A 14,048-nucleotide genomic window follows, 5' to 3' on the forward strand; every position below is an offset into this window, starting at 1 on the left:
TAATTACTGAATGTGGGTTTTATTAATTTTTTCAATAATACATAACTCAATGAGCTTTTTAATAGACGCCACAACATGAACGTCCGCAACTGCATCCTTAGCAGCAACCGCAGCCTCCACAGCCGCATCCGCAGCCTCCACAGCCGCATCCGCACCCACCGCAGCTTCGGGTGATACCGACGCAACCGTTTCCGCATCCGTAGTCGATACAACCACAACCCGAGCTGCACATGTTGCCACAGACATCAGCGGTACCAAGGAAAGGCACTTCACCGCAGACACAGACATCACCCTTGTACCTGTTCTCGGAACATATACTTAGACCAGTAGGAGCAGCCGAATTGGAACATACACGGAAATTTTCACAACATCCACAGCCACAACCTCCACAACCGCAGCCACAACCTCTACAGCCGCAGCCACAACCGATGCCCAAAACGGACTATGAACAAATGAAAAAATTAAATATTTTTAAGTAATCATTTTAAGTCCTTTTAATTCAATTTAAAAATTAAAAGACTTACCTGAGCCACGAGGGCGACGGCGCAGACGAAGAGAATGAGTTTAGCGGCCATGTTGCTTCACTGAATGACTTCAGAATGAGTTGACTCTGAACTACATCAGCTTTTATACCGAGCAGTTTCCTTGAAAATCCGCATGCTTCATATCTAAATAGCATAAAAACGTGACTTTGGAGATATTCTGCAGTTTTCGTCCTTCGGGGGTGTAATAAGGAAACAATTACGAACACCTGTTTGATTAAAAACCAAACTATCATTGTTTCTCAACTGTTTGTCATTGAATTGTTTCTTATCTCAAGGTGAACATGATTCTTAGTTACTATATAAGAACGAAGTCTTGAAGCTTAAAGTATTCAAGATTAAGTGCCTGCATATCCAGCATCATGTTTACCTTCGCTATTCTCCTTCTCTGCGTTCAGGGCTGCCTGATCCAAGTAAGTTTTATTTTTTAAAAGCTTCCGAATATAAGCAATATTTTTAACTTAATAGGTCAGCTGTAGACCTCTTTTGTGCCCTTTCATTGTTCTCTGATTATCTTCGTAATAAAAACGAAAACTTAGAGGATTTTACAGATCTTGAGACATGAGGTCGAATTCTGATTTGTTCTGCAAGTGTTCCCTTCAAGTCGCAGAACAATGTTTCCTGTCCGTAGCAGCTCATAATAGAACATTTTGCATTTAATAATCATTACACGATATTATTCCTTCACCGTGGAAATTGTTATTAAAACGTGATGAGTACGTAAATGATACATTTATGTACGTCTACTTTTTGACTCGACTACTTTAGATACATTGTAACTAAGGTAGATACTTGCTCAAATTCTACAATTGACGAAATTGGTGGATTATGTGCAGAGAAACTAATGTGTCAATGTTAAATTTTAATTTATGTGGCTGTTTTAGAATGTGTACGGTCAGTGCTGTGGCTGTGGATGCGGTGGTGGTTGCGGTTGCGGTTGCTATGGCGGCGAGGGCGAAGGTAATGTGAACGTCTGCGGTGAGCTGCCCGTGTGTGGTGAAACCTGTGTCTGTGGCCGCGTGCCCATCTGCGGAGGTGTTTGCTTCAAGGGCCCTGCCTGTGCTAGTGGTTGTGTCTCTATCTGCGGACGTTGCTGCGGATGCGGGTGCGGAGGTTGCGGTGGATGCGGATGCGGCTGTGGAGGCTGCGGTGGATGTGGATGCGGCTGTGGAGGCTGTGGTGGATGCGGATGTGGCTGTGGAGGCTGCGGAGGATGCGGATGCGGACGTAGATGCTGTTGCTGCTAAAAAACTCATTATTAGTTATTTATTATTGAAAAAATCAATAAAATCCAGATTCAATAATAATTCTCATTGTATTTTCAATACCACAATATATTTATGATTGAAAGCAAACATCTTTGTGCAATAAAAAACATCTAAATTGAGTTTTCAATAAAAGCGAGTTCATAATTCGTCTATTTTCATTAGATCTGTTGTCTTGGTCGCATCCAGCAAAGCGCTAATGCTGACAATACGCTCTAAAGAGTATGGATTACCAATGGCCTACGTGTGTGGCCCAAGTGTCCCAAGTTGTTGAGGTATACACGCATGGCCACTTCATACTAGTTGGGATGTGAGCTCATAGACCCGTCTAAGTAATAAAAAACCCCATACTCTGTCCTGCACCAATAATAATAATTATGCGTTCCTTTGCAACATTTGATACTCACCATTTATATAAAACAAGTTAGTCTAGTGTCATTATCGAAGGAGCAAAGAGGGTGATACGTCTAAATGGATTTAAAGTAGCCTACGTGTGGTCCTTTAAGGAGATGTTCAACAACGAATAGGTCCAGTCCCAACAGTGAAAGTTTCAGTTCAGATACGACAATTCCGAAAGACTAAAGAATTCGTGGTTGCATTAGAATCAACAAAGATAGGTCCTAATTGGGAAAGGGCTGTATAAGTTTTCAAACTGCTACAGATTTAGTAGAGATTCTACTTTGTAATGTTTACAATGATTTATTATGTTTTTTTTATTGTATTTGAATACACAGAACTTATTTAAAATCAGTTACCAGTCTTTTTTTTGGCTTAAAGTATCTTACTGAAAGGACAGTGAAGTTTATTATTGAATGTTGATTTTATTTCATTTCTCATGCACTTAATTTAATAAGCTTTTTAGTAGATGCATCACACATCTGCATCCACTGTAACCTCCATAGCCGCATCCGTATCCTTTGCGTCCACCGCAGCCTCTACAGCCGCCTCCGCAGCCGAGACCATAGCCAGCGTCATAGCCGATTCGTTCGTCGAGCTGAGTAGTTGAGACTACTAGCACTAGCGGTGGGGAATTAGTCAGCGATATCAGCAGTACCGTTGTAAGGCATGTTACCGCAGTCACCGATACAGCCCTCGTACACCCTGAGCAGTAGGAGCAGCCCAAGCAGAAGACATTGAGATCCCCACCGGAGCTATCATATCCAGCGCTGAGACTCCCAAAGCCGTAGCCACAACCTCCACAACCGCAACCAATGCCCAAAATTGAACTGGCTGGACTGTGAACAATGCGGAACGGTTAATTTTTTGCCGCTCTATGTCCACTTATTTCAATTTTAATTTTAAAAGACTTACCTGAACTGCGAGGGCGGTAGCGACTTCAGAAACAGTTGACTTTGAACTGGATCAGCTTCTATACCAAGCAGTTTCCTTGAAAATCCACTTGCTCTGTATCTAAATAGCACATAGACGTGAGAAATTGGTCGAGATGATACCGGCATCTCGTTTTTACCATCGCACCGCCCGCCACCGGAGTAGAGTTCATCCATACTACCTGGAGCCACTGCGGTCATCCACAGTACGTTTCCAGAGATCTTTTTTGCCACGTACCGTCCGGCTATAAAATGAGCTCCCCTCCACGGTGTTTCCCGAGCGCTATGACATGTCCTTCTTCAAACGAGGCTTGTGGAGAGTATTAAGCGGTAGGCAGCGGCTTGGCTCTGTCCCTGGCATTGCTGAAGTCCATGGGCGACGGTAACCACTCACCATCAGGTGGGCCGTATGCCCGTCTGCCTACAAAGGCAATAAAAAAAAAACTTCAGAGATATTCTGGAGTTTTCGTCCTTCGGACGGTGTAATTAAGAAACAATTACCTGTTTGATAAAAAATCAAACTATTCTTGTTTTTCAACTGTTTCATTATAATCTTAGCTGAGAAGGCCTACTTGTTTATTCTTTGTTTTGATGTGTACGTGGATTGATGGATTATTGTTATCTGTTATATAAATGAATTGAATTGAATTGTTTCATATCTCAAGGTGAACATGATCCTCAGTTACTATATCGAGGGGTGAATGGCTATTTGATGTAAACGACGTTGCAGCTTTACAGGAAAGCTCTTAAAAGTTTAAAATATGAAAAAGTTGTCATCAACAAAAATAACTTCTTCAGCCATTTGAATGGGTTAAACATGATTGAAGATCAGTTAAAAACATCGAATTGTTGGGCTAGTACCAAATAAAACGCACCTTTAATTACAAAGATAAATGTTGTGTATTGGGCGAAATTTCGCGTAAACCAAATAGTCTGTGTCCCCTCGATATAAGAACGAAGTCTTGAAGCTTGAAGTATTCAAGATTCCCTAAATTCTGAGCATTGTTACTTTCTGTTCTATCTATTCTCCTTATCTGCGCTCAGAGTTGTGCATCAGAATCCAAATATGTATAACTTTTTTTTATTGCCTTTGTATGCAGACGAGCATACGGCCTGGTATACCTGATGGTAAGTGGTCACCGTCGCTCATGGACGTCAGCAATACCAGGGGCAGAGATAAGCCGCTGCCTACCATTAAGTACTCTCCGCAAGCTTCGTTTGAAGAAGGACATGTCATAGCGCTCGGAAAACACCGTGGAGGGGAGTTCATTCCAAAGCCGGATGGTACGTGGCAGAAAAGATCTTTGGAAACGCAATGTCGATGAACGCAGTGGTTCCAGATAATATGGATGAGCTCTGCTCCGATAGCGGGAGGTGCGATGATAAAAAGGAGATAAGGGGATCATCTCGAATAATTCCTCAGAGCATTCCCCATGGCCCATACGGTATAAAACACAGAGAGAACCGAAGTCCCTCCGTAGACTCCGAGGCTCCAAGCGATTCGCGAGAGCGGGACTATCGACCATCCGAACAGCCCGTTTCTGTATGGAGTCAAATTGAAGTAGCTGGTATTTGGGAGCCCCAGCCTAGAAGTGAGAGCAGTACTCCACGCGAGGCCGGACCTGCGCTTTATAAAGCGCAAGTCTCTGTCCAGGCGTGAAATACCGCTTCGCGCTGTTGAGGACTCCCAACATTTTAGAGGCCAATTTGGTTTTACCTTCCAAATGACTCCGATATTGGACATCGTTCGAAATATCGACCCCTAGAATCCTGATACTCGCAGAAAGCTGCAGGGATACTCCTTGAAATTCCGGCGCCATGACAAAAGGGTCATTCCTCGCAGTGAACGCGCAAACCTGTGTCTTCAATGGGTTGAACTGAACTGAATTCAGTTCACCCCACTTGGAAACCCGCCCCAGAGAATTCTCCACTTCAGACACAAGTTTTAATCGCCTCTTGTGTACAACGCTTCGAGAGAGACTCTGATGGCCGATATATCGCGCATCCCCCGTGGTTTTTACGGATGTTCCGTTATAACTACTGAACCATGCATCCGATTGACTTGAAACTTGGTATTCATATAGACAATACATGTACTTAATAGATAGGCAAATATTTAATATGAGTGTTGAATTTACTACACCTGTTCCGGGGGCGTTCATGATGAGAATCTTTGTGGGGGTGAGATATAATAATGTTAATTTTAAATGCCCAGCAAAGCGGACGGGTACAACTAGTTGTAGTATAAAATTGAGATTAGGAACTTATATCTCAAGACGGGTAGGGCGGCATTTACGTTGTTGATGTCTATGGGCTCCGGTCAACATATAACATCACGTGAGCCTCGTCCACCCAATTAAGCAATTAAAGGAATAAGCAATTAACAAGTATTCAGGAACATTTCACACGTTACAATAAAATACAATTGTGGTACTGAAAAGACAATGGGGATAATTACTGAAGGTGGGTTTTATTGATTTTTTCAATAATACATAACTCAATGAGCTTTTTAGTAGACGCCACAACATGAATGTCCGCAACTGCATCCTCAGCAGCAGCCGCAGCCTCCACAGCCGCATCCGCATCCACCGCAGCCTCCACAGCCGCATCCGCATCCACCGCAGCCTCCACAGCCGCATCCGCCGCAGCCTCCACAGCCGCATCCGCACCCGCCGCAGCTTTGGGTGATACCGACGCAACCGTCTCCGCAGCCGTAGTCGATACAACCACAACCCGAGCTGCACATGTCGCCACAGACATCAGCAGTACCAAGGAAAGGCACTTCACCGCAGACACAGACATCACCATTGTACCTGTTCTCGGAACATATACTTAGACCAGTAGGAGCAGCCGAGTTGGAACACACACAGAAACGGTCACAACATCTAGAGCCACAACCTCCACAACCGCAGCCACAACCTCTACAGCAGCAGCCACAACCGGTGCCCAAAACGGACTATGAACAAATGAAAAAATTAAATATTTTTAAGTAATCATTTTAAGTTCAATTAATTAAATTTAAAATTAAAGGACTTACCTGAGCCACGAGGGCGATGGCGCAGACGAAGAGAATGAGTTTAGCGGCCATGTTGTTTCACTGAATGACTTCAGAATGAGTTGACTCTGAACTACATCAGCTTTTATACCGAGCAGTTTCCTTGAAAATCCGCCTGCTTCATATCTAAATAGCATATAGACGTGACTTTGGAGATATTCTGCAGTTTTCGTCCTTCGGGCGATCTAATCAGGAAACAATTATGAACACCTGTTTGATTAAAAACCAAACTATCATTGTTTCTCAACTGTTTGTCATTTAATTTTTTCTTATCTCAAGGTGAACATGATCCTTAGTTACTATATAAGAACGAAGTCTTGAAGCTTAAAGTATTCAAGATTAAGTGCCTGAATATCCAGCATCATGTTTACCTTCGCTATTCTCCTTCTCTGCGTGCAGGGCTGTCTGATCCAAGTAAGTAATATTTTTTAAAAGCTTCCGAATGTGAGCAATATTTTTAACTTAATAGCGGTAGACCTCTTTTGCACCATTTCATTGTTCTCTAATTATCGTCGTAACAAAAACGAAAACAGGGGATTTCACAGATCTTGAGACCTGAGGTCTAACTCTGATTTGTTCTGTAAGTGCTCCCTTCAAGCCGGAGAACAATGTTTCCTGCCTGTAGCAGCTCATAATAGACCATGTTACCACTAGTAATTGTGCATTTAATAATTTAATCATTACACGATATTATTCCTTCACCGTGGAAATTATTATTAAAAACGTGATGGGTACGTAAATGATATATTTATGTACGTCTACTTTTGTACTCCAATACTTTAGATACATTATAATTGAGGTAAATACTTACTCAAATTCTACAATTGACGAAATTGGTGGATTATGTACAGAGAAACTAATGTGTCAATGTTAAATTTTAATTTATGTGGCTGTTTTAGAATGTGTACGGTCGGTGCTGTGGCTGTGGATGCGGTGGTGGTTGCGGTTGCGGTTGCTATGGCGGCGAGGGCGACGGTAATGTGAACGTCTGCGGTGAACTGCCCGTGTGTGGTGAAACCTGTGTCTGTGGCCGCGTGCCCATCTGCGGTAGTGTTTGCTACGGGGGTCCTGCCTGTGCTAGTGGCTGTGTCTCTATCTGCGGACGTTGCTGCGGATGCGGGTGCGGAGGTTGCGGTGGTTGCGGATGCGGTTGTGGAGGCTGCGGTGGATGCGGATGCGGCTGTGGAGGCTGCGGAGGATGCGGATGCGGACGTAGATGCTGTTGCTGCTAAAAAACCCATTGAGTTATTTATTATTGAAAAAATCAATAAAATCCAGATACAATAATAATTCTCATTGTATTTTCAATACCACAATGTATTTTATTTATGATTGAAAGCAAACATCTTTGTGCAATAAAAAAAAATCTAAATTGAGTTTTCAATAAAAGCGAGTTCATAATTCGTCTATTTTCATTAGATCTGTTGTCTTGGTCGCATCTAGCAAAGCGCTAATGCTGACAATACGCTCTAAAGAGTATGAATTACAAGTGGCCCACGTGTGTGGCCCGAGTGTCCCAAGTTGTTGAGGTATACACGCATGGCCACTTCATACTAGTTGGGATGTGAGCTCATAGACCCTTCTAAGTAATAAAAAACCCCATACTCTGACCTGCACCAATAATAATAATTATGCGTTCCTTTGCAACATTTGATACTCACCATTTATATAAAACAAGTTAGTCTAGTGTCATTATCCAAGGAGCAAAGAGGGTGATACGTCTAAATGGATTTAAAGTAGCCCACGTGTGGTCCTTTATGGAGATGTTCAACAACGAATATGTCCAATCCCAACAGTGAAAGTTTCAGTTCAGATACGACAATTCTGAAAGACTAAAGAATTCGTGGTTGCATTAAAATCAACAAAGATAGGTCCTAATTGGGAAAGGGCTGTATAAGTTTTCAAACTGCTACAGATTTAGTAGGGATTCTACTTTGTAATGTTTACAACTATTTATTATGTTTTTTTTTATTGTATTTGAATACACAGAACTTATTTAAAATCAGTTACCAGTTTTTTTTTTGCTAAAATTATCTTACTGAAAGGACAGTGAAGTTTATTATTGAATGTTGATTTTATTTCATTTCTCATGCACTTAATTTAATAAGCTTTTTAGTAGATGCATCATACATCTGCATCCACTGTAACCTCCATAGCCGCATCCGTATCCTTTGCGTCCACCGCAGCCTCTACAGCCGCCTCCGCAGCCGAGACCATAGCCAGCGTCATAGCCGATTCGTTGATTCGTTCGTCGAGCTGAGTAGTTGAGACTACTAGCACTAGCGGTGGGGAATTAGTCAGCGATATCAGCAGTACCGAGGTAAGGCATGTTACCGCAGACACCGATACAGCCCTCGTAAACCCTGGGCAGTAGGAGCAGCCCAAGCAGAAGACATTGAGATCCCCACCGGAGCTATCATATCCAGCGCTGAGACTCCCAAAGCCGTAGCCACAACCTTCACAACCGCAACCACAACCAATGCCCAAAATTGAACTGGCTGGACTGCGAACAATGCGGAATGGTTAAGTATTTACTGCTCTATGTCCACTTATTTCAATTTTAATTTTAAAACACTTATCTGAACCACGAGGGCGGTAGCGACTTCAGAATCAGTTGACTTTGAACTGGATCAGCTTCTATATAGTAGTTTCCTTGAAAATCCACTTGCTCTGTATCTAAATAGCATATAGACGTGAGAAATTGGTCGAGTTGATACCGGCATCTCGTTTTTACCATCGCACCGCCCGCCACCGGAGTAGAGTTCATCCATACTACCTGGAGCCACTGCGGTCATCCACAGTACGTTTCCAGAGATCTTTTTTGCCACGTACCGTCCGGCTATAAAATGAGCTCCCCACCACGGTGTTTCCCGAGCGCTATGACATGTCCTTCTTCAAACGAGGCTTGTGGAGAGTATTAAGCGGTAGGCAGCGGCTTGGCTCTGTCCCTGGCATTGCTGAAGTCCATGGGCGACGGTAATCACTCACCATCAGGTGGGCCGTATGCCCGTCTGCCTACAAAGGCAATAAAAAAAAAACTTCAGAGATATTCTGGAGTTTTCGTCCTTCGGACGGTGTAATTAAGAAACAATTACCTGTTTGATAGAAAATCAAACTATCATTGTTTCTCAACTGTTTTATTATAATCTTAGCTGAGAAGACCTAACTACTTGTTTATTCTTTGTTTATTTTATTTTGTTTTTTATATTATGTACCTGTTGTAATTAAATTTAGATTTTGTTGTGTATGTGGATTGATGGATTATTTTTATCTGATAAATAAATGAATTGAATTGAATTGTTTCATATCTCAAGGTGAACATGATCCTCAGTTACTATATCGAGGAATGAATGGCTATTTGATGTAAGCGACGTTGCAGCTTTACAGGAAAGCTGTTAAAAGTTTAAAATATGAAAAAGTTGTCATCACCAAAAATAACTTCTTCAGCCATTTGAATGGGTTTAACATAATTGAAGATCAGTTAAAAACATCGAATTGTTGGGCTAGTACCAAATAAAACTCACCTTTAATTACAAAGATAAATGTTGTGTATTGGGCGAAATGTCGCGTAAACCAAATAGTCTGTGTCCCCTCGATACAAGAACGAAGTCTTGAAGCTTGAAGTATTCAAGATTCCCTAAATTCTGAGCGTTGTTACCTTCTGTGCTATCTATTCTCCTTATCTGCGTTCAGAGTTGTGAATCAGAATCCAAATATGTATAACTTTTTTTTTATTGCCTTTGTATGCAAACGAGCATACGGCCCACCTGATGGTAAGTGGTCACCGTCGCTCATGGACGTCAGCAATACCAGGGGCAGAGCCAAGCCGCTGCGTACCATTAAGTTCTCTCTGCAAGCCTCGTTTGAGGACATGTAATAGCGCTCGGAAAACACCGTGGAGGGGAGTTCATTCCAAAGCCGGATGGTACGTGGCAGAAAAGATCTTTGAAAACGCACTGTCGATGAACGCAGTGGTTCCAGATAATATGGATGAACTCTGCTCCGATGGCGGGAGGTGCGATCATAAAAAGGAGATGAGGGGATCATCTCGAATAATTCCTTAGAGCATTCCCCATGGACCATACGGTATAAAACACAGAGACAACCGAAGTCCCTCCGTAGACCCAGAGGTTCCAAGCGATCCGCGAGAGCGGGACTGTCGACCATCCGAACAGCCCGTTTCTGTATGGAGTCAAATTGAAGTAGCTGGTATTTGGGAGCCCCGGCCCAAAAGTGAGAGCAGTACTCCACGCGAGGCCGGACCTGCGCTTTATAAAGCGCAAGTCTCTGTCCAGGTGTGAAATACCGCTTCGCGCTGTTGAGGACTCCCAACATTTTAGAGGCCAATTTGGTTTTACCTTCCAAATGACTCCGATATTGGACATCGTTCGAAATATCGACCCCTAGAATCCTGATACTCGCAGAAAGCTGCAGGGATACTCCTTGAAATTCCGGCGCCATGACAAAAGGGTCATTCCTCGCAGTGAACGCGCAAACCTGTGTCTTCAATGGGTTGAACTGAACTGAATTCAGTTCACCCCACTTGGAAACCCGCCCCAGAGAATTCTCCACTTCAGACACAAGTTTTAATCGCCTCTTGTGTACAACGCTTCGAGAGAGACTCTGATGGCCGATATATCGCGCATCCCCCGTGGTTTTTACGGATGTTCCATTATAACTACTGAACCATGCATCCGATTGACTTGAAACTTGGTATCCATATAGACAATACATATACTTAATAGATAGGCTAATATTTAATATGAGTGTTGGATTTACTACACCAGTTCCTGGGGCGTTAATGATGAGAATCTTTGTGGGGGTGAGATATAATAATGTTAATTTTAAATGCCCAGCGAAGCGGACGGTCACAGCTAGTTGTAGTACAAAATTGAGATTAGGAACTTATATCTCAAGACGGGTAGGGCGGCATTTACGTTGTTGATGTCTATGGGCTCCGGTCAACACATAACATCAGGTGAGCCTCGTCCACCCAATTAAGCAATTAAAAGAATAAGCAATTAACACGTATTCAGGAACATTTCACACGTTACAATAAAATACAATTGTGGTACTGAAAAGACAATGAGGATAATTACTGAAGGTGGGTTTTATTGATTTTTTCAATAATACATAACTCAATGAGCTTTTTAGTAGACGCCACAAATGCATGTCCGCAACTGCATCCTCAGCAGCAGCCGCAGCCTCCACAGCCGCATCCGCATCCACCACAACCTCCACAGCATCCGCATCCACCGCAGCCTCCACAGCCGCATCCGCATCCACCACAACCTCCACAGCATCCGCATCCACCGCAGCCTCCACAGCCGCATCCGCCGCAGCCTCCGCATCCGCATCCACCGCAGCCTCCACAGCCGCATCCGCACCCGCCGCAGCTTTGGGTGATACCGATGCAATCGTCTCCGCAGCCGTAGTCGATACAACCACAACCCGAGCTGCACATGTCGCCACAGACATCAGCAGTACCAAGGAAAGGCACTTCACCGCAGACACAGACATCACCATTGTACCTGTTCTCGGAACATATACTTAGACCAGTAGGAGCAGCCGAGTTGGAACACACACAGAAACGGTCACAACATCTAGAGCCACAACCTCCACAACCGCAGCCACAACCTCTACAGCCGCAGCCGCAACCGGTGCCCAAAACAGACTATGAACAAAGGAAACAATTAAATATTTTTAAGTAATCATTTTAAGTTCAATTAATTAAATTTAAAATTATAAGACTTACCTGAGCCACGAGGGCGATGGCGCAGACGAAGAGAATGAGTTTAGCGGCCATGTTGTTTCACTGAATGACTTCAGAATGAGTTGACTCTGAACTACATCAGCTTTTATACCGAGCAGTTTCCTTGAAAATCCGCATGCTTCATATCTAAATAGCATAAAGACGTGACTTTGGAGATATTCTGCAGTTTTCGTCCTTCGGGTCGTGTAATAAGGAAACAATTACGAACACCTGTTTGATTAAAAACCAAACTATCATTGTTTCTCAACTGTTTGTCATTGAATTGTTTCTTATCTCAAGGTGAACATGATTCTTAGTTACTATATAAGAACGAAGTCTTGAAGCTTAAAGTATTCAAGATTAAGTGCCTGCATATCCAGCATCATGTTTACCTTCGCTATTCTCCTTCTCTGCGTTCAGGGCTGCCTGATCCAAGTAAGTTTTATTTTTTAAAAGCTTCCGAATATAAGCAATATTTTTAACTTAATAGGTCAGCTGTAGACCTCTTTTGTGCCCTTTCATTGTTCTCTGATTATCTTCGTAATAAAAACGAAAACTTAGAGGATTTTACAGATCTTGAGACATGAGGTCGAATTCTGATTTGTTCTGCAAGTGTTCCCTTCAAGTCGCAGAACAATGTTTCCTGTCCGTAGCAGCTCATAATAGAACATTTTGCATTTAATAATCATTACACGATATTATTCCTTCACCGTGGAAATTGTTATTAAAACGTGATGAGTACGTAAATGATACATTTATGTACGTCTACTTTTTGACTCGACTACTTTAGATACATTGTAACTAAGGTAGATACTTGCTCAAATTCTACAATTGACGAAATTGGTGGATTATGTGCAGAGAAACTAATGTGTCAATGTTAAATTTTAATTTATGTGGCTGTTTTAGAATGTGTACGGTCAGTGCTGTGGCTGTGGATGCGGTGGTGGTTGCGGTTGCGGTTGCTATGGCGGCGAGGGCGAAGGTAATGTGAACGTCTGCGGTGAGCTGCCCGTGTGTGGTGAAACCTGTGTCTGTGGCCGCGTGCCCATCTGCGGAGGTGTTTGCTTCAAGGGCCCTGCCTGTGCTAGTGGTTGTGTCTCTATCTGCGGACGTTGCTGCGGATGCGGGTGCGGAGGTTGCGGTGGATGCGGATGCGGCTGTGGAGGCTGCGGTGGATGTGGATGCGGCTGTGGAGGCTGTGGTGGATGCGGATGTGGCTGTGGAGGCTGCGGAGGATGCGGATGCGGACGTAGATGCTGTTGCTGCTAAAAAACTCATTATTAGTTATTTATTATTGAAAAAATCAATAAAATCCAGATTCAATAATAATTCTCATTGTATTTTCAATACCACAATATATTTATGATTGAAAGCAAACATCTTTGTGCAATAAAAAACATCTAAATTGAGTTTTCAATAAAAGCGAGTTCATAATTCGTCTATTTTCATTAGATCTGTTGTCTTGGTCGCATCCAGCAAAGCGCTAATGCTGACAATACGCTCTAAAGAGTATGGATTACCAATGGCCTACGTGTGTGGCCCAAGTGTCCCAAGTTGTTGAGGTATACACGCATGGCCACTTCATACTAGTTGGGATGTGAGCTCATAGACCCGTCTAAGTAATAAAAAACCCCATACTCTGTCCTGCACCAATAATAATAATTATGCGTTCCTTTGCAACATTTGATACTCACCATTTATATAAAACAAGTTAGTCTAGTGTCATTATCGAAGGAGCAAAGAGGGTGATACGTCTAAATGGATTTAAAGTAGCCTACGTGTGGTCCTTTAAGGAGATGTTCAACAACGAATAGGTCCAGTCCCAACAGTGAAAGTTTCAGTTCAGATACGACAATTCCGAAAGACTAAAGAATTCGTGGTTGCATTAGAATCAACAAAGATAGGTCCTAATTGGGAAAGGGCTGTATAAGTTTTCAAACTGCTACAGATTTAGTAGAGATTCTACTTTGTAATGTTTACAATGATTTATTATGTTTTTTTTATTGTATTTGAATACACAGAACTTATTTAAAATCAGTTACCAGTCTTTTTTTTGGCTTAAAGTATCTTACTGAAAGGACAGTGAAGTTTATTATTGAATGTTGA

The 14,048-nt window shown here is 42.6% G+C and overlaps 4 protein-coding genes across 5 annotated transcripts; 3 read left to right on the forward strand and 1 right to left on the reverse strand.

Annotated features, from left to right (window-relative positions):
• On the reverse strand, positions 1-6,250 carry LOC119629645 (chorion class high-cysteine HCB protein 12-like). 2 transcript variants are annotated; one of them, XM_038016174.2, is made up of 2 exons: positions 6,173-6,250; positions 1-442 (listed from the first exon to the last, which is right to left on the reverse strand). In XM_038016174.2, the coding sequence occupies exons 1-2, from the start codon at positions 6,221-6,223 to the stop codon at positions 98-100; spliced, it is 396 nt and encodes a 131-aa protein (XP_037872102.1). In that variant the 5' UTR covers positions 6,224-6,250; the 3' UTR covers positions 1-97. The 2 variants fall into 2 exon arrangements, with proteins under 2 accessions (XP_037872102.1, XP_037872101.1); XM_038016173.2 differs by lacking the exon at positions 6,173-6,250 and adding an exon at positions 525-579.
• LOC119629664 (chorion class high-cysteine HCA protein 12-like) lies at positions 879-1,954 on the forward strand. Its single transcript, XM_038016189.2, has 2 exons — positions 879-955; positions 1,427-1,954. The coding sequence occupies exons 1-2, from the start codon at positions 905-907 to the stop codon at positions 1,787-1,789; spliced, it is 414 nt and encodes a 137-aa protein (XP_037872117.1). The 5' UTR covers positions 879-904; the 3' UTR covers positions 1,790-1,954.
• A 303-nt stretch (positions 6,251-6,553) lies between the features above and the next one.
• Positions 6,554-7,422, forward strand: LOC119629665 (chorion class high-cysteine HCA protein 12-like). Its single transcript, XM_062671969.1, has 2 exons — positions 6,554-6,604; positions 7,090-7,422. Exons 1-2 carry the CDS (start codon positions 6,554-6,556, stop codon positions 7,420-7,422), a joined length of 384 nt encoding a protein of 127 aa, XP_062527953.1.
• Positions 7,423-12,300: 4,878 nt separating this feature from the next.
• LOC119629666 (chorion class high-cysteine HCA protein 12-like) lies at positions 12,301-13,976 on the forward strand. The gene is made up of 2 exons (XM_038016203.2): positions 12,301-12,377; positions 12,849-13,976. The coding sequence occupies exons 1-2, from the start codon at positions 12,327-12,329 to the stop codon at positions 13,209-13,211; spliced, it is 414 nt and encodes a 137-aa protein (XP_037872131.1). The 5' UTR covers positions 12,301-12,326; the 3' UTR covers positions 13,212-13,976.
• The last annotated feature ends 72 nt before the right edge of the window (positions 13,977-14,048 follow it).

This window comes from Bombyx mori, chromosome 2 (assembly GCF_030269925.1).
Source record: "Bombyx mori chromosome 2, ASM3026992v2".
Taxonomy (NCBI): Eukaryota; Metazoa; Arthropoda; class Insecta; order Lepidoptera; family Bombycidae; genus Bombyx; species Bombyx mori.